Source organism: Anastrepha ludens, chromosome X, assembly GCF_028408465.1.
Source record: "Anastrepha ludens isolate Willacy chromosome X, idAnaLude1.1, whole genome shotgun sequence".
NCBI classification, from domain to species: domain Eukaryota; kingdom Metazoa; phylum Arthropoda; class Insecta; order Diptera; family Tephritidae; genus Anastrepha; species Anastrepha ludens.
Genome location: NC_071503.1, coordinates 43,726,811 through 43,747,244, shown reverse-complemented (window position 1 = coordinate 43,747,244; position 20,434 = coordinate 43,726,811). Strand labels below are relative to the sequence as shown.

The 20,434-nt window shown below is 40.7% G+C and overlaps 1 protein-coding gene across 1 annotated transcript in view; it reads right to left on the bottom strand.

Moving 5' to 3' along the window:
• LOC128870002 (putative nuclease HARBI1) overlaps positions 1 to 7,950 on the bottom strand; it is a 34,313-nt gene extending 26,363 nt beyond the window's left edge. Inside the window, exons 1-2 of the mRNA XM_054112598.1 lie at positions 7,861 to 7,950; positions 5,713 to 5,966 (exon numbers count right to left, since the gene is read on the bottom strand). Coding sequence (XP_053968573.1) covers positions 5,713 to 5,966; positions 7,861 to 7,950 — 344 coding nt within the window. The remainder of the gene's footprint in view (positions 1 to 5,712; positions 5,967 to 7,860) is intronic.
• Between the last annotated feature and the right edge of the window lie 12,484 nt (positions 7,951 to 20,434).

Here is a 20,434-nt window from a genome sequence, read left to right as displayed (position 1 = left end):
TTGCGCAAAACATGCAGCGGTTGATTGCATACGTTGATAACATCTAGTTGTAAAAAATCGAGCCAAATGGAAAGTGTTGTCCACATCCCAGAACAAAGTTCGATCCACTGTTTAAGGGTTCACTATCTCCTCTCCATGTGATAAATCACAGGCCAAATACTCCAAATACATATACGCGATGTTTTAATAAGTTTTGTTAATATAATTTCATTTTAATTCAAGCTACTAATTATTGATTTCTCGTTTTATTTAAACACTCCGAAATTGTTGTCGTTTAGTTTGCGATAATCGACAAGTTAATCAAAGACCTGAATTTTTTTTTATCAATTATTGTTATGAAATCGGTTACCGAATTCACAATCGTTAAAATTGAGTCAGTGAATCGCACTACAGATATCGAGTATAAGACGGGGTGCATAACAATAATTAGAATAATAGGTATGAAAAATCATTTGCATTTTGTATCATAGGTGCTCACAGATTTAAAGGACATCATATAGACCTACATATGTCGATACGGCACAGCGCACAGCAATGATAAACCCCAAATGGATTAAATAAAATTAAAATTTAAAGTTTAAAATCTTATGTTCTTAAAAATTAAGTTTTTCTTACATCTATAAAAAAAAAAATCCTCCGTCATCTTCGATTCGGAAATCAACTTTTTATAAATGTTCATGAATTGAGCAACGAGGGCTTCTTTTACATATGTTTAGCGCCGTTTTGCATGCGACGTTCATACAACTAAAACTTATAAACAACTACTAACTGTTTAACCCTAGAACACACACCCAGAAAATACCACGTAAACACACACCCGGGATACGTTTGTACCCGGGACCTTATTTTGCGTTTTTTTTAATGCTTATTCAACCAATTTCTATGATTTTTTTTTTAAATGTATATTTTAATATATAACAAGTATTTTGTCTTTTGTTTTATTCGAATATTCCTACTGGTTCCAGCGATATGGGCAAATAAAGTCAGGACATGCAACAGTGGATTTTTGTTTTTGTTGTTGTCCTGATAAACGCAACACAAAATAATATAATTTATAATAATATACTTGTAGAATACACATTTTGGTTTTTATTTCATTGAAATATTCTACCTGGTTCAAAAGATATGTGCAAAAAGGTCGCGCAAGGTATGGGTGCGTAGGTAGCAAATACACTGGTATAACTGGTTTTTGTATTTTATATGCAGCTGCAAGGGTTGTTTTCACACGAGGTGTTGTTATAAATGCTGCCTGTTGATATTTTTATTATTGTTTTGGTGCTCAAAGAAAGAAGTGAAAATATAAGTGAAAATAAATATAACTGAAACTATGAATAACTGGATACGAAATGACTTCAAGAAGAAACGAATATTTATCAAGTGCAACATATAGAAGGTAAAAAATGTAAAATAAGCAACAATGTAAACATATACTAATTTTTTTTATTATGCAGGCTAACTGAGGAACAGCGAGAATCATATATACAATCTTTATTTGATGAAATTTGTGACGATGACGCTCCCTATGACTTTGACTCAGAAGATGAAGAAGAAATTCAATTCAATGACATTGAAATTGCTGATGACGATGCTGAAGTTTCGCAAAGTGCCGCAGAAGTATTACCTGATTATGCGGACTATGAGGATGATGAAGAAGACGATGAAGAAGCAGAAGTAGAAGAAAATAATGTGGCGAAAAATTTTTTGCACGTGATGGTACTGAGTGGATGAAAGAACCAAATGTAAGTCGTCAGGTACTCAGACAAAATATTATAAGAGAACGTTCTGGACCAGCTAGATGCACTGAAATGTTGTCAATAGAGCAAACATTCAAATGTTTCATGAACGTTGAAATGGCTGATATAATTATGCGCCACACAAATAAGTTAGCAAAAGAAACTTATAATGCTTACAACAATGCGCATCCAAACACAACTCCTAAGTCATGGACGCCTGTGTCAATAACAGAGCTGTATGCATTTTTTGGCACACTTATTATGACTGGTGCGAACCATAGCAATGGAGAACATGTTCGAGATTTATGGAGCGTCAAAAACTATCCTTTATATCGCGCCACAATGGGAGTCAACCGTTTCTGTTCGATATTGCGGTTTCTAAGATTTGACGATAAAAACACTCGTGCAACACGCTTACTAACTGATAAAGCAGCACCGATCAGTGAGTTGTGGACGATGATGAACAATAATCTTGTTGCACATTACAAGCCCAGCTCATGCTTGACGTTTGATGAACAATTATTTCCTTACCGTGGACGCACACGGTTCACGCAGTACATACCGTCAAAACCTGCTAAATATGGTGTCAAGGTTTGGTGGATTTGCGATGCCACAAATGCATATCCACTGCATGGACAAATATATACTGGCCAAGCAGAAACTGGTAGGGAAGCGAACCAAGGCGAACGAGTGGTGAAGGATTAGTCTGCCAAATACCAAGGAAGTGGCCGAACGACATTTGGCTTCAAAAATAATGTGACAATGTGCTCTTATGATCCCAAAAAAAATAAAGCAGTAATTTTGTTTTCGACCATGCATAATGATGCTGAAATAGCTGACAGTGGGAAACCGGAAATAATTGAATATTATAATCGTACCAAAGGTGGTGTTGATCGAATGGACCAAATGTTTGCGGAATATCCAACACAAAGACAGACAAAACGATGGCCACTAGCGATGTTCTTCAACATGTTGGACATTACAGCTCTTGCAGCCTACATTGTCTACGATTTGAATAACCCTATGTTGCCTTGGAGAACAAACAACAAGCGTTGACTAAAATTGCTATTGAAGCATATTTCAACCGACCGCTGGAATCAATGGTGTCAACAGCAGCATCAACATCCGCCGCAGCGCGCACGCCAAAACCTGTGTCCGGATCTTGCTATTTATGTTACGCACAAGGGGAAAAACGCCGTAGAAAAACCAGAAAGCGGTGCGCCAAATGTAAGAAGCCAATGTGTCTTGAACATTCGGTCACATCAACAAATTGCTCCATTTGCCATGATTTTCCTTAGATATAAGATGCATTTTTATAATTTTTATAATAAAAATCAATAATATAATGTGTGAAATGAATATTTTTAATTTTTCAAATAAAAAAATAATATAAAAAATGTTTTTTTTTGATTATTATGAGGATTTTTACTATTGGGGTACAAACGTATCCCGTGTGTGTGTTTACGTATATAATGTGTTTGGAAGGCTGTAGCTCCTGAACCAATAGTCCGATCTGGTTCAAATTTTGAATTTGAACTCAAAACTAAATAATCTTCCTAGATCCGAAGTTAGCGGTATAGAGGTATAGCGGTTCAAAAGTTACAACACTTCAAAGTTGAAGTGGATACATTTGTACCCGGGTGTGTGTTCTAGGGTTAAACATGTCTAAATGCGTGACAGAGTGGCAGCAGTCGTAACGAATGGTGATTGTTTTAGCTGCTGGGTATAAATGCACCCAGTATCATAGGGTTAGCTTGAAACAAGTTTACGTCTTCGACATATCGTACTATTGAAAGTTTCAAATCCATTCCTTTTTGTTCCCTTATGGAAGATAACTACTTAATTAAGATATATCTTCAGATATGGGTTCTCGACAAACGCTGGTTTAAGGCGATCAGTAGAAACAGTTTTATGTTCTCCGTTGCTGTTTACCTTAAAGTTTTCAGCTCTGTGTTCTAAAACTTTAAATGGGCCATTTAATGGTGCTTTATGACCGCCAATACGGACGAAAACAAACCTTGCTTTCGGCAGATCTGGATGTATGAAAACTGACTGCGAATCATGAAAAGATGTTCACTTTGTTCAGTGATTGTTTTAATGAAGTTATAAAATGATTGTCGCTCGTTCTGATTATAAGGTCCTTGAAAACCGTCCTGTTAATGTGAGTGTTTTAATAAAAACAAGCTCAGCCGGAGATGCTTTAAGATCGTCTTTGACATCTTAGCGTAACCCAAGTAAAATCAAAGGTACTTCAGTGATCCAATCACAGTCTGTTAACTTTGCTTTTAATGCAGCCTTCAGCGATCGATGCCAGCGATCAATTATCCCATTAGCTTTTGGGTTGTAAGGCGTCGATCTGATATGCTTCATATCAACGAGCAACTTGTTTAGTTCTTTGAATTAAACGGATTCGAATTGGCGGCCTTGGTCCGTTGCAATGCGCTTAGGCATGCCAAAGCGAGAGATCCACTGATAACAAGGTGTTCGCAACCGTTTCGGCAGAAATGTTCGTAATCGGAAACGCCTACGGCCAGCGGGTTGCCCTATCGATGCAGTTATGTAAATATGTAAAATCGATCGATGTTGATATGTTCAAGGGGCCACATTTGGTGTTGTAATGTTCGATTGGCGATCGTGTGTGGCGATGAATTTTAGCTTTCTGGCACGCAAAGCAATTACGTAGCACGTACTCCTGAATGACTCAGACTGTGGAATTTTCCTATAACGAGATTTCGAAATTTGTTAGGAAAAAAAAGCGAATACGGTTACCAGAAATATCGCATGTCAATTCGGTACTGGTACCAAGAACTGTGATTTGACTGAGTTGAATGCTTGTACTGTTGTTGTGGCGCGGTGAGTTGAGTGACTTGTTGTTTTCTTGTTCGACGGCCATTTTTTCAAAATTTATATCTCTTAGTTCAATAAAGTCTATTCTTGAGAGCAAAACCGGAATTACGTTGTTCTTTCCTGGAACGTGGCGAATGGTAGTTGCGAATTCACTGATATACCGTCATTGCGCTACACGACGTGGAATAATTTTTTCGATAAATTTACTGAATGCAAATGACAGCGGCTTATGATCGAAATAAACTTCAAAGTCGCGCCCGTCCAGTAAGTGTTCGAAGTATTTTATTGAACGATAAATCGCCAGTAATTCTCTGTCGTACGTCCAATAGCGGGATTTGGTGTCGCTGAGCCGTTTTGAGAAAACCTTCCTTGATGAACAACCCTTCCAATAGCAGTGGAACTGGCGTCCGTTGCCAAAATTAGTTTAACATTTGCAGCTGGGTGAAGCAATAACGAAGCATTTGATAACTGCTCCTTGTATTGCTGGAATGCCTGTCTTGCATCTTCACTCCACGAGAGAGGAGTTTTAACGTTTTTCTTATTATTCTTATTTAGACTTGTAATCGTTGTTGCGTTTCAGCTGCATTTCTAATAAAGCGATGGAATAATTTAATCATTAATATGAATCGTTTTAAATCTTTCGCGATAGTCGGTTCTTTGAAGGATAATGTTTCTTCCACCTTTTCAGGTAGCAGCTTAACATCCTCAGCTGTGACTTCATTACCTAAAAATGTTATTTTGCTAACAGCAGATGTACACTTTTCAGCGTTGATCCCAAGATCATAATGACACAAGCGCTTGAACACGTTTCGAATATTGTTCATAAGATTCGGATGCGATAAAAATGTCATCTATGTACACAAAAGCATAATAGATTCCCCGTAGTACTTCGTCAATTAGTCGTTGAAATGTTTGTGACGCATTTCGCAATCCGAATGACATAAAAACAAACTCAAATAAGCCAAATGGGGTGATGAAGGCCGATTTTGGAATATGCAACATTTCGATTGGGACTTGATGGTAAGCTTTGCGTAAGCTGATGCGGTTGAACATGCGCTTTCCGTGCAGGATATTTGCAAAATCTTGCAGGTGGGGAATCGGATATTTATCGGCTTTTGTACGTGAATTTTACCGCCGATAATCACCGCATGGACGCCAGTCTCCATTAGTTTTTGGTGTCATATGCATCGGCGAGGCGTAGTTGGACTTTGAGAGTCTGCAGATACCAAGTCGGAGAAGTTCGTTCAACTTCTTTTTAACAATTTCTAGATTATCTAGTGATAATCGTCTTGCTCTTGCTGTGACCGGTGGTTCCGTAGTTTCGATAAAAACCGTTACATTGGCTCGTTCTTTAACTCGCAAAGGGGGTTTATCGTTAAGTAATTCCTTAAATTCAGATAAAAGAAATGAAAATTTGTTAGTCGCATCGATCGTAGTTACCTGATGTGAAATCGAAGTAAGTACTTACTCTGTATTGATTTTTTTGTAGTTGCTGGGTATGAGTTCTTTCATGCGGTGAGTTGGTTTTAGAATTGAGTGATCAGCACCTGAATCGATTAGGAAATCATGCTCAGATTGTATTATAGATCGTGTATGAACAGTTTGTCTTCTGATGCGGCCAGGACTGTTCTCGTTGTTTGCGGCAATTTTATTAACCATAAGTTCTTGGTAAAATCGTCTCCAACATCTTTTGAAGCGAGTGATTTTATTTTGTGTAGTGCCTGAGAAGGCTTTATATCATGCAGCGGTTTATTTGAAATCAACTTCTGAAATCTAATAGTCGCAGACTCGGATAAATTGATATGAGTTGCTGCTTCAATTTGTCATACTTTTCGTCCCAGAAAGGCTCTAGAAGCAATTCCCTTCCTTGCAATGCAACTTTGCTTGATAAGTTTGCAACTGTGCAAGTACTTCGACTTGCTTGAGGTTGTTTTTCGGGCCTCAAAGTGTGACTCTACGATGACAGACCAAAGTTCCTGGTCGTTTTCGTAAAACTGCGTGATTTTGATTTCCGAGATCGATGTTATTTGGCTTGATGTAGATGAATTGATCTGCAGATTGTTTTGCACCGATTGCCTCGTTTAACTGAATTTTAAGCGACTCAATCTCTGTAGAGAGCCCCTCGTAGTGAGGCATTTTGATACCATTCACGACCAACTAACGTATTTTTAATAAAATGTTCTAATGTGGGGTCATCAATTTTGGTGCATAAATGATAACACGTTTCGTTTTTTATTACAAACCTTTTATTAAGATAATGTTCAAAACATAAGTGCACAATTTAATAACTAATTAAGAACTTTTGACTTTTTTACCACGCTGAAAGAAAGTCTTGTCGGAATGCAAAAATTAAAGGAATGAGAAAAATGACGGGAGCACAATATGATCTGCTGTCGTTCGTTAAATATAATATTACTACCAGGAGTTGCCACAGGATGACAGTGTGCCCGTATACGGACATTCCAGTATTGAGTGAATGTATTCGATTCCTATGGTTTGGGCTGCCTTTTTGAACTATGACCAAGTTCTGCCAATCGGAGGAGCTAACCTCTTGAAAAGGTTCTGGGTTGGAACAAGCCTGGCTGGGGACCCAGATTTAAAATTCGTCCAGTCGCAAACGGCGTGCTCTGGATACCTGGAAACCTCCGGTTTAATCTAGTTTTACCTGTGTACACGGGCCTCTGTGCAGGTGGACCTCTTTTTGTCCTATACTCGAGCGACAAAAAATGAGCGCGATCACTGCTTCAGTCTCGAGAGGTCAGACCACCAGTGACAGGAGGCAGAGGGAGATTCAGCGATATGGCTGGTCCCAGTACGAGTGCTTCAGGAGGCATCGGGGGGAAAGGAGGACCGGGAAACCGGCTCCAAATCGTCTTACGGTGGGAGTTGTGGATTCAACTCCACCTGGGGCAAACATACCCCATTCCACCCCAACATTAGTCGGAAGGCGGGGGTGGCACCTGCTATAAGGCGGCCATGAGGGTCTCTTCTAATCTCAGAGATCTACCAGCGGATCAATTAAAAGAGGAGCAGGCCTGCCATCACATAACTGGAAGATAGGGAAGATTGACGAGCCACTAGAAGGTAGAAGGCAGGTGTGGTTGCTTCTCAACGCCGAAACTATCGTACCACTACCGAAAAAAGGTTGGAAGGTTCGATTTGGGTTAGTTCAGGTAATTGCTTGAATTTACCGAAGAGACGAAACAGCTCTTAACTTGGTGAAGAGGACGATAGAGCTTACTCGAACAGTGGTGACGAAGAACGGTTCGTACAGACTTACCGGTATGCGGCCGTCGTTTAACGAAGATGATGTTCTCGCTAACGATACCGAGGGTGAGGAGATCGCTGAGGAAGCCGTCGACGTTACCATCGTAGAGGCCAAGTTGACAGATTCTAATGAAACTGATCGAAATAGACCTCTAGCATTTTAGGCCCGCGTCTGCGAACCTTTCTTCCCTTTGGCTGCCGGTAGACAACAAAATTTTCGGTTTGGAAGTGAAGGTCTTCAAATTTATTGCCAGTCAACACATGCCTAAGATTCGTGCTTGTATACTTGCAAAATATACAATAATATAAATATCTTCTTGCTTCCTCAGCTTAGCAGCGGAGATTTGGTGGCGGGAAGCATGGAGCTGAGCAAAAACAGCTTGGAGGTGGCCTGCGCTTACATGGGGCACGAAAAGGACGTCCCGCCAGACGGGATGAGGAGTCAGCTAAATCGAAAACGCACCTGGTTGTCTCCTGCGACGCAAAAGCCCACAAGAAATTGCAGGAGAGTACCAACACTATTAACAGAGGTGTGTCCACTTCCGAGGCAACAAGCCGGTAGAGCCTATTGAATCTAAAAACGGGGGGCAATCAAATGGTTTTAAATGAGAAAATTAAATAGGCCATTAGCACTTTTGGTCTATATAAATTACAGGGACTAGAGTCTCCTTCATGCCTTAGGCAGGTAGGTCCTAAAGACTTCAGACCTATCAGTCTCACGTTTTTCCTCCTACACTCGTTTTTTGGATTCGTGGAAAAGTGCCTGGCAGCAAAAGAGTTTGCTTTGGTAACTTTCGAGACATTGGAAGACCTTTAACAATATTAATACAAGCGCCATGATGGATGCTCTAGGATTGCTACTCTGATCGAGAATATACTTGTAAGAAGAAAGGTAACTGCAAGATTAGGCAATACAATAATAACACAGGTTTACAGAAATATTCCTCAGGGAGGGGTCCGCTCCCCTCTCCTTTGGATTTTGACAGTCAACTCCCTGCTGCTGACCCTAAAGAGAGGGGGTTGCCGCGTCAGTTTAGAATTCACCAAAATCATAATGGGAGTGCTACTGTGGCGATAGCTGTTGGTTGTTTATAGGTAGGTAGGTAGGTAGGTAGGGTGGTTGTCGCAAGACACACTTAGACCTTCGGCAGGTCCATTGTGATACCACTGGAGCTTATCCTTACTCTACGTGTTCCCTTTCAAACCATCCGGTTGCTTTAATAAACGAGCAGAGCTTCGTTAGTTTTAGATGGGCTATATCCGCTACATCGGTTAGAAATGCTGTATCGAGGGTGCGCAGCCTTCTCCTAGCTAGGCTTTCACACTCACATAAAAGGTGTCTGACTGTTTCCTCTTCTTCTGTATTTAGACAGCTTCTACAGAAATCGAAGTATGGGAGTCCTAACCTTCTAGCGTGGCTGCCTATTAAACAATGACCTGTTAATACACCTATCATTTTTCTTATAGATTCCCTGTTGAATCTTAGCAAGATCTTCGATCGACCGCTGTTCCAGTTCGGCCATGTCTGTCTGCTTAGTTCGCATGTTATGAGGTTTTGCCAGATTGTGTTTACCTTTTTGATGGTTTCCCTGTCTATAAGTAATTTACAAGTGGCTATAGGCATGGGTATCAGCGCCTTATCCGGTTCGAGATCGAGCGTTGTACCGGCTCTTGCAAGTTCATCCGCCTTACAATTTCCTGGAATGTCCCTGTGGCCTGGTACCCAGATAAGGTGCACCTTGTAGCACTTAGATACGTCATCTAGTAGTTTAAAACATTCTAGAACTGTTTTTGACGAGTGTGTCTTTGATTCCAGCGCTTTTATTGCTGCTTGACTGTCCGAGTAAATGAAGACTTCATTTGTGGATAATACTCTCGTTTTTATTTCTTTAAGCCCCTCTTTTATGGCAGTGACTTCCGCCTGAAACACACTGCAATGATCAGGTAAGCGGAATGATTGGCATACTCCGAGTTTGTCGGAGTAGACCCCTCCCCCTACTTTGTTATCCAGTTTTGAGCCATCTGTGTAGATGTTTACTTCATTTATCTTAACAATGAGCCCGTTATCCCATTCCTCTTTGGAAGGAAATACTGTGACGAAGGATTTATACAAATTGATGTCCTTGGTCCTACAGAAATCCGTTGTGTGGGGAATGCAGGGGAATTGTGCTAAAATTGAGGAGTGTCCTCTTTGGTTCATTCTGAGTAGGCCTGAGAGTTGCTTTGGCAGCTGTTTGCTTACCGTACTGCTCTATTGGTAAAATGTTAAGCATGATATTTAGTGCATCTGTGGGTGTGGTTCTGAGGGCCCCGCAGATGCAAAGACTGGCCATTCTTTGTACGTGTGCCATGGTTCTTTTAATGTACAATTTATCTAAAGCTGGCCACCATACTAATATGCCGTATGTTAGGATAGGTCTGACAATTGCCGTGTAAAGCCAGTATACGATAGATGGGGAGAGACCCCAACTTAGTCCTATCAGCTGTTTACAAGAGTATAGTGCTATTGTCGCCCTTTTTACTCTATCTTCGACATTTGCCTTCCATGTTAGCTTTCGGTCTAGTATTAGACCTAAGTAGCGGGCCTCATCACTAAATGACAGTGCCGTTCCTCCTAGAGTCGGAGGAGTTATATTCGGTATTTTGTGTTTCCTGGTAAATAGGATTAGTTCAGTTTTATTGGGGTTGACGCTTAGCCCATTTGCTTTTGACCAGTTTTCAACCATATTTAGTAAATCCTGCATGACTTCTATGAGTGTATTGGGGAATTTCCCCCTTACTACCATTGCAACATCGTCCGCATATGCTACTACGTGTTGTCCTCTCTCCTCTAGGCTCTTTAGCAATGAGTTAAGTGCCAGCACCCATAGGAGAGGGGACAGCACGCCGCCTTGAGGTGTTCCTCTGCTAACTTTTTTCTTGATCTCTGAGGCCCCTAGGGTTGCGATCACAAATCTGCTTAAGAGCATGTTTTTGATGAACTCAACCAGAGCGCCAGAGATCCCGAAATCCGTCAGTGCCTTTATTATGGTATCCGGTAGGATGTTGTTGAATGCGCCCTCGATATCTAGGAAGGCTACCAGTGTGAATTCTTTGTTATAAATTGACTTCTCGATTTCTATAATAAGTGAGTTAAGTGCTGTTTCAGTAGATTTCCCTTTACAGTACGCATGTTGTGAGATGATGAGCTTATTAGGGCTGATGTTAGCCCTAATATGTTCTTCTAAAATTCTTTCAAATGTCTTTAGCAGAAAGGAGGATAGGCTTATTGGCCTGAAATCCTTAGGTGTTGTGTGTGAACTTTTTCCCGCTTTAGGGATAAAGACCACTTTTACATCTTTCCATGTTGATGGGACACTTTTCAGTTTCAGAGCGGCCTTAAATATGGCCGTCAACCACTCCATGATGTAGTTGAGTGAATGTTGTATTTGGGCCGGGAATAATCCATCTGGGCCCGGTGATTTAAATGGTTTGAACGTGTTCACTGCCCAAGTTATCCTAGTTTCAGTGATTATTCCTTCAATGTCAGATTTTGATCTTTCTGTACCATTGTCGATTACTACGTTAGATGATTCGTTGCAGGGAAAGTGTGTGTCCACTAGCAACTTCAAAGTTTCGTCACTCGAAGTAGTCCAACTCCTGTCCGGTTTCTGGAGGTATCCGGTGGGATTGTGTTTTTTTGAGAGGATTTTGCGCAGTCTGGAAGCCTCTGTGGTTCCTTCGATTTCTCCACAGAACGTTCTCCAACCAGACCTTTTCGCTTTCCTAACTTCTTTTTTGTAAATTTTTAGTTTACGGTAGTAGCAGTCCCAGTCTTTACTCTCTCGTGTCGCTTTCGCTCTATTAAACTGTTTTCTGCTGTCGTTTCTTAATGTAGACAGGTCTTCTGACCACCAGGGCGGCTTTTTCTTCCCCTTATACCTAATTAAAGGGCAAGCCTTGTTTAGCGCAGTTCTACAGACCTCAGTAAGGGTTTGTACGTGTTCGTTCAATGATTCTCTGTCTTCAATGGTAATATTTTGGGAATTTGGAAGTCTTTCCTTAAGTTCCCGTTTATATATATGCCAGTTGGTCTTTTTCAAGTTCCTGTTGGCGGGTGGAGCCCGTGGGTTGTTTCCCCCAAATTTTATTTCTATGTAGCGATGATCGGAGTAAGAGTGTTCATTCAGAACCCTCCACTGCGTCATCTTTCCGTAAAGGGTTTGACTTGCTAGCGTAATATCAAGAACTTCTTGTCTATTGCGCGTAATAAATGTAGGTTCGTTGCCTTTGTTACACACTAAAAGCTTACTACATATAATATAATTAAAGAGAGACTCACCTCGTTCGTTTGTATCCGAGCTCCCCCATATGGTATGGTGGGCATTGGCATCACCTCCTAGTACTAGTTTGCGGTTGTGAGATTTGCAGTCTTCCACAAGGCTTCTTATTAGCGGCGACGGCAGTGGACCTGTGTCGTCTCCGGCAAAATAGAACGAGGTTAGCCAGGTGTTGCTTCCGCTCACTTCCCAGCTAACCGTCGTAGTATCTGCGTTACTGAAATTTTGAATCATAAATATATTAAGATGTACTTTTGCCATTATGCATGCTCTTTTAGTACCTTCACAATTAGTCTTATATACTTTATAACCTGATATCCTCAGACCGCAGATTTCGCCATTCCGTACCCAGGGTTCCTGGATGAGGACTACATCCGGCTGATCTTCTGCCAGACGATCCAGGAGGGCAAGGCAGGCTTCTTTACAGTGGTGTAGGTTTATCTGAAGAAGATGCATTAGCTGTTAACGTTACGTCTGGGTCTTCTTTGCTTTCGCATAAAAGTTCCCTTTCGGAATACTTACGCTGTTGTGTGGGATACTTACCCTCCCGTTCGAAGTACAACCTCCCTAAGCCCATTTCTGAGCCTGAAGAGGCGTATTCTTCTTCGGTGGGCTGGTCGTCTTCGCTCATTGGCTCGGTTTCGCTCATGGGTTCCAGTTCCCTCATGGGCTTTTCGCTTTCCTTCGTGGCGAGGAACTCAATCGCATCCGTGTCGGTTTTGTAAATGTGGAGCTTCACCTTTACAAAACCGTATCTAAGTTGCCCATCGCATTTCGCTAACGGTTCAATTGAGTTCTCTGTGAGGAGCAGGAGAGCCTGCATGGTGGCGCGCTTCTGCTCTTTCGATTCATCCGCGCTGTTTTGGTTGGTAATAGTTTTGACGTACCTCCACTCCTGCGTTGGGATGTCCGGATTGCAGACCCGGATGAGCTTCATAATCTCCACCGGGTCTTCGACGGTTGAAGGTAACCAAACCCTTGCTCGCGGCCTGGACGGAATATCCTTCCTGTCCACGACCACTAGCTTGGCATTTGGGTACACTGGTTGTTTATAAGTTTAGTTCATTTAGTTGTATGTATGAACATGGCATGTAACACGGCGCTAAACATAGAAGAAGCCTTCGTTGCTCAATTTCGGAACATTTGATGAAGGATTTTAAATTTTTTCTTAAAGATATAAGAAAAACTTGATTTTTATAATCTGTACTTAGAATATAAGACCTTAAACTTTACAAAATTAATTGAAAAATAAATTATTTAATTTAATTTGAGTTTTTTTTTTAATTTTATTTAATCCATTTGGATTTTATAATCTGCTGTGCGTTGTGCCGTATTGATCTAGGTACAGTATGCCAACAATGACTTTTGACATAAAAAATAATTTCAATTTTTCTACTTCAATAGCAAAAAATAGCACTCTTTATTTATATTTGACTTCTTTTTTGTACTGATTCACAGCATTGATTATATTTGTTCACAACATTTAAAGGTAACTATATAATAAAAAACTTCAAAATGTTTGGAAAAACAACAACTAAAGCAATAAAACCCAATAATAATCTATTTCGACATTGTCAATAAACAGTTTTTACATATTGCCGTTTCAATTTCTTTAAAACGTGTTGCGCGATTAACTTCGATTTACCGTTCCGCTTTGCAATGACCACTTTCATGCTTTCGTTTTACGATTCAGTGAAAATTTTTGCTTCATTCGGACTAAATTTAATTAATATATTTTCAAAATGCCGAAAGATTATCCTTTGATATTACGCAATTATTATATTATAATTCCCACTTGGGTAGAAGTGTTCGGGCATTGTCTGAAATGTTCTCAGTAACACGTCAAATAGTTTATAATGTTATAAATCGAGCGGAAAAGAGGGTAGATTAGAGAAAAAGCGTGCAGGGTCTAAAACAAAAATCACTGGACGTGCAGAATGCTTGACGATTCTAAAATTGGATCAAAACCTGAGAATTTCCCTCAGAACACTTGCAAAGGAATTTAACGAGGAGTTTGGCATTGTTGTCTCTCATGAAGTAGTCTCTCTCAAAAATATTCATTGAGATCAGCACGCAAGAAACCATTTCCGTTTCCACAAAAGAAACGCCTGTCTTTTGCTTTGAGCCACATCTCCGAGCCAGAAGATTATTGGGACGACTTTATATTTAGCGATGTGACAACGATAATGCTGTATTTAAACGATGGATCGCACAGCTTTACAAAATCGAAATATAATTCCCACGGTTAAATTTGGAAAAGTTACCGTTATGGTTTGGGGGTGTATTTCAAGTAAAGGAGTAGGAGATTTGGTATTTATTGACGGCAATAATACTTAAATATATTGAAAAAAAACTTAGTCGGCAATACTAAGCAATTTGGTTTTATAACTGAGAATATGCCAAATTTTAAATTTTACCAAGATTCAAAGCACAAGGAGCATAATGAAAAGCTCTGCTAGTAGGCACGGCATAGACCGGGTGCTAGTGAATTGGATTCGTTCGATGCTGGCCCCAAGAATCGTCTCGGGGCGCGCAGAGGAAGATCTGCTGGTGTTATCCGGGGTTAAAAGACGTTGCCCCGAAGGCGGTGCGCTGTCTCTATTGCTCTGCTGCATGGAGATCCTTGGTGCTGTGCGAATAGCTTATCGGCAAATCCTACCAAGGCTGGTATTGTCCTCTTCACCAGAAGGAGGAAGCTTGATGCACTCGTTCTGCCTAAGCTAAAAGGAGTCACAGTTCAGCTATCCGAAGAAATTAAATATCTTGGAGTAGTTCTCGATAGTAAGCTACCCAGGAAATCACACGTTGAAACAAAGACATCCAAAGCACTGACAGACTTTTGGCAGTGCAAGGGTGTTTTTGGAAAAACGTGGAGTCTTTGTCCTAGCTAGGTCCTATGGATCTAAACGGCTATGATAAGACCTATTATAACTTATGCATCAGTGGTCTGGATGAGTAGACTCCCTCTCGTGGGAGTCAGGAGGACCTTATCGAGACTGTGGCCATCTATTGCGTCGCAGCATTTTCGACTACTTCAGGCCCGTCATTAGATGATTTGATTAATCTACAACCACTTGATGTTTTCATCCATGGAGAGGCCTTGAAGGTCTTCTGAAGGCTGAAGCACAATTGAAATTGGTACAGGCCCTGTACAGCATTGGACAACAGAGTAGGCATGGACTTTGATCCAACGATCCTTGCCATGCCCCTTGACTCCATGCCATCCAGAGTCGTGCTTGACAAGAGATAGAGTGTGGTGCTACCAGAGGCATATTCACGGATGACTCCGGGAGCGAGCAGGCCTCCCGCTCTGGGGTCTACGTGGAATCCAACGGGACAAAATTGCACTTTGCTCTTGGAATGCATGCATCTGTGTTTCAAGCGGAGGTGCACAGCCAAGCTCTGCTCATGGCCTTAGACAGCCCCCAACCACTTGAAGGGTAGACGAGTCCTGTAAATCCAGGCTGAACTATGTCGGTAGATATAACAATAACCTGATGCTGACATAATTTCCGTGCCACGTGGGTATCGCGGGTAACTAGATCTCTGGCTCTTTAGCCAGAATTGGCTCTGAGGCCTACTTTTTTGGCTGAGAGAGGCTCTAGATAGACAAAACTGATGTTACCTGTCACGTCCAACCGACTGTCGCCAACCCTCCTGTCACTAATCAGAGGGGACTGTAGCTGGCTGGTTGGACTGATGACGGACAGCTTTCTATGGGACATGGAAAAGGTGGGAATCTTGTTAAGAAGCGACCACCCTGGCTCCTTGGCACCACAAGATCTATTCAGATTTTTTCGGAAGTCGAATAGATTAAAGAACATTAAGAAGGGAATCCGAGCGTGTACAATGGATTTAATTGTGTCTGAGTGCTGCAATTGCCAGTCTGTTCCACCAAAAAAAATAAAATGCACAGATGTGGTTTCTCTGCAATTGCGGTAGAGTTATCAATGTTACCGACATAAACGTGATTGCAAGTTAGTGAACCTTTGAGTCACCAAAAGACATCCAAAGAATGCAGCAGCATGAAAAAATGTAATAAATGAGGAATAGAAAAGTATACCGAGCGTTTACGACGGAGTGGTAATTTTTGCTATTGAATTCGAAAAACTGAATTTATTTTCAATGACAAACTGTATGGTAAGAATCTTTAACTCCTAGTTGGAGCATAGGACGTCTAATGGTAATTTATGGTAGGTATAAAATTATCTTCCTTTATGGACATAAATATTTAAATGAAACAACTATAAAGTGGTTTATATAAGAATCATCCGAAATTCAAAAATAGACAAATCAAAATTTTTCCACAGCATCATTCGGACGACACGACCCAGCCAATGTAGACGCTGGATCTTTATTCGCTGCGTCATCTATGTCCTCGTAAAGCTCATACAGTTCATCGTTCCATCGTCTGCGATATTCGCCGTCGCTAACGTGCAAAGGTCCAAAAATATTCCGCAGAATCTTTCTCACCAACACTCCAAGCGATGCTTCATCGGATATTGTCATCGTCCACGCTTCTGCGCCATACGTTAGGACGGGCATGATAAAAAACGAAGTCTTTTACAACCCCGCAATCTTAACAGTCAATAGTGACGAGTGCACCGACTGCTTGTTTTATGACAGGAGGTACTACGTTTAGTCCTCGTTCACCACCAGACCCATTCGCTTTGCTTCTTTATTCAGTTTAGAGAAGGCAGAACTAACAGCGCGGTTGTTAAGGCCGATGATGTCAATATCATCGACTTCAGTTCTCCGGCTCGTACGATCCTTTCCAACATCAGGTTAAAAAAGTCACACTACTGCGAGTCACTCTGTCTTAAACTTCGTTTGGTATCAAACGGCTCGGAGAGGTACTTCCCAATTCTGACGACGCTGCTGGTATTGAGCAATGCCATCTTGCATAGCCGTATTAATTTTGCGGGGATACCAAATTCAGACATTGCGGCATACAGGTAACTTCTTTTCGTACTGCCGTATGCAGCTTTGAAGTCAAAGAAAAGATTTGGTGTGTCGATTCTCCTTTCATGGGTTTTTTTCAAGATTTGGCGTATTGTGAATATTTGGTCGATGGTAGACTTTCCAGGTCTAAAGCCACACTGATAGGGTCAGTTGGTTGATGGTGGACTTGAGCCTTTCACACAGTACGCTCGCTAGAACCTTATAGGCGATATTTAGAAGACTAATCCCGCGGTAATTGGCACAAATTGCAGGATCACCCTTCTTAAGGATTGGGCAGAGCACACTTAAATTCCAATCGGCAGGCATACTTTACCAGCTCTTCGCCGATATGTGAGAATGGCTCAGCCGGCAGTTTGTCGGCGCCCGCGGCTTTGTTTTTCTTTAGCCGAGTTTTCGCTATTCTTACCCGGTCATGGTCGGGTAGCGGAATGACAATTCCGTGGTCAATAATTGGGGTATCGGGATATTCACAATCTCTGTGACATGCTCAGCTACCACTATTTAACAAGTTCGAGAAGTGTTCCCTCCATAATTAAGTACGTTCTGGATGTCAGTTACCAGATCGCGAACTTTGTTCTTAAAAAAAAACGCCCCGGTCTTAAAACCTTCTGTAAGCCGCCGAACTTTCTGGTAGAATTTTCGGGCATTGTTCCTATTGGCCAGCATCCCAAGCTCCTCACACTCACGTTTTTCGGCCTGTCGTTTCTTTTTTTCGATAATTCGTCTCTGGTGCTGCAGACTAGCATGTTTCGGGCCGCGGCGAAGTCGATAAGCCTCTGTCCGTGACAGGATGTTATGGTGTGCAGCCAAATTTTCCGACTGTGAGGTCAAAAATTCCCTCCTTGCCCACCCTGGCGTTAAAGTTGCCAAGCACGATTTTTATATCGTGGCAGGGGCAGCGGTTATAGAAGGAATCTTTGCTCGCATCGACCTTCTCTTCCGTCGGGGCGTGGGCGCAAATGAGCGAGGCGTTAAAAAATCGGGCGTAACGACAGTACCGGAGTAAACGACAGCACTTGGCGACGAAGTCTCTCTCCCACAACAAATCCGACACCGAATTCGCGCTCCTTTACATGACAGCTGTAGTAGACGTCGCAAGGTCCTACAGTTTTCTTACCTCGCATCTCTTGAATGGCAGTACGACAACATCGTATTCACCAGATTTTGCTTCCTACGACTTCTTCCAGTTCCCAAGATGGGAAAGACTCATTATAGGACAGCGGTTTGCGATAGTTGCGGTAATAAAAACCGAATCGCTGAGAAAGCTCAAGGACATATCAAAAAGTGTATCAGGACTGGTTCGGGGATTGGAAAAAACGTTTGCATAAGTGTATTATAATTGAGGGAGACTACTTTGAAGGAGATAAAATAAAAATTGATTAATAAATAAATATTTTTTAAGAAAAATGAAAATTCACCCTATTTTTTTCAGACACCTTAAATACGAGCAAAGCATCGTTCCTCGCCTCTATAGCTCTTCGCGATGTCCTATCTCTTTTTTTCACCCGACCGACCTCATTAATATAGCCGTTTGCCAAAAAGTGAGTGATTGTGACTCTATCTTATCACTTGCTAAATGGCTAAACGGACCTTCTTTCTAAAAATATTTCTTTTAATTTACTTTCGAATGCATCTCCATCTAAAAATCAAAATATTATAAATCGAAAACGAGTTAGTTATACCGCCCCCCACGCCCAATAGAAATACTAAGGTCCCACCATTATAACGATGAAAGTCCCAACCTCCTATGGTCTTTATAGAACCCCCAGGAAAAACTTAAAAATAAGGTTTTATACGACCGTATTTGCATCTTCTACTGAAATCTCGTTGAAGAGAAATGTAAAGAAAATTGCCAGATTTTTATTCCAAATTGTAAAAATATATATTTAAAATTCAAAAATCGCCATTTAGTAAAATATATACAATACAATATTTTTTTGTAACATTTATATATTATATGTACATTTCAAGCAAACAAATATTTGTAAAAATATAAAGGGTTTTCCAATAAGAGGTGTTATTCTCGTAAAAGATCAATGGTTTCGTTGCTTGTGTGGCACGTAGCTCCGTCTTGTTGAAAATAAACGTTGTCCAGATAAATACCATCTAATTCCGGCAATCCATTCACCGTAACTGTTGCTCCAGCTTCACTTTCGAAAAAGTAAGGTCCAATGACACCGCCGGATGATCGACCGGCCTGAGTTCTTGTGTTAACTGGACTTTATAAGCCTTAAGACCCGAATCTTTATGCAAAATATGGTGTAATCACGTTTTTGGAATGCCTAATTCCAAAGAACGACGAGGAATGGCCAAACCTGGGTGTTCTTTAACACTTTTGGCTACAACAGCAATATTTTCGGCTGTTCTTGAGCGACGTGCACGGGTTTTATTCTTCACATCACTAACTTGTCGCAACAGCTCGAATTTTTTCACTAATTTCTGTATTGCGGTCCGTCAAGGTGCTTCACGATGACTCAAAAATGTTTGAGTTTTACGAACCATCTCTGCCAAATTTTCACCACTTTTATAGTGTATTTTAATAATTTCAATGCGTTGTGTAAGCGTGTATCGTTCCATTTTTATTAATGGCGTAGTTTCTACTTGTCAAAATTACAGCTTCAAAAGTGACATCTACTGAAATAGCGAGGTATTCAAATTAGCACCTGTTATTGGAAAAAAAGCGCCTTTTTTCGTTATATAATATGTATGCATATATATACATTTTCAAACAAAACAGGGGCGCAGTCTAAAATGTCGACAAAAAAATGACTTTTTATTCCAAATTTTCAGTAGTTGTAAAAATATTTTTGTTTTTGTAACATTTATATATGCTTATTTCAAACAAAAAAGACTCGCAGGCAAAATGTTATTTTATCTCGATTTTTTAGTCCAAATTTTCACTATTTTTGAAAATAATGATTAATCTATTTCTCGCGCGATTTTTTATTCAAAATTTTCAATTTTTATGAAAATATTATTTTATCGCGATTTTTTAGTCCAAATTTTCACTATTTTTGAAAATAATGATTCATCGAAGGCCAAAGGCTAATTCAACTCTTTTAAAAACTACAAAGTTCTATCGAACCTCATTGTTGGTCAACTTGGTTTTTTCGGTTTCGCTTTATTCTTGTCTCACTTTCGTTCGTCCCGCACCTTTATTTTCGACGGTATTGCAAACGTAGAGAGATATAGAGAAGTCTCACGAGCTACAAATAGTGTGAATAGTCAAAACAAACCTCGTAGACTTTCTCACCTCGTCCAACTCGACAGCGGGGAATTCTTAAAAGGCTTCTGTATGAAATCAAA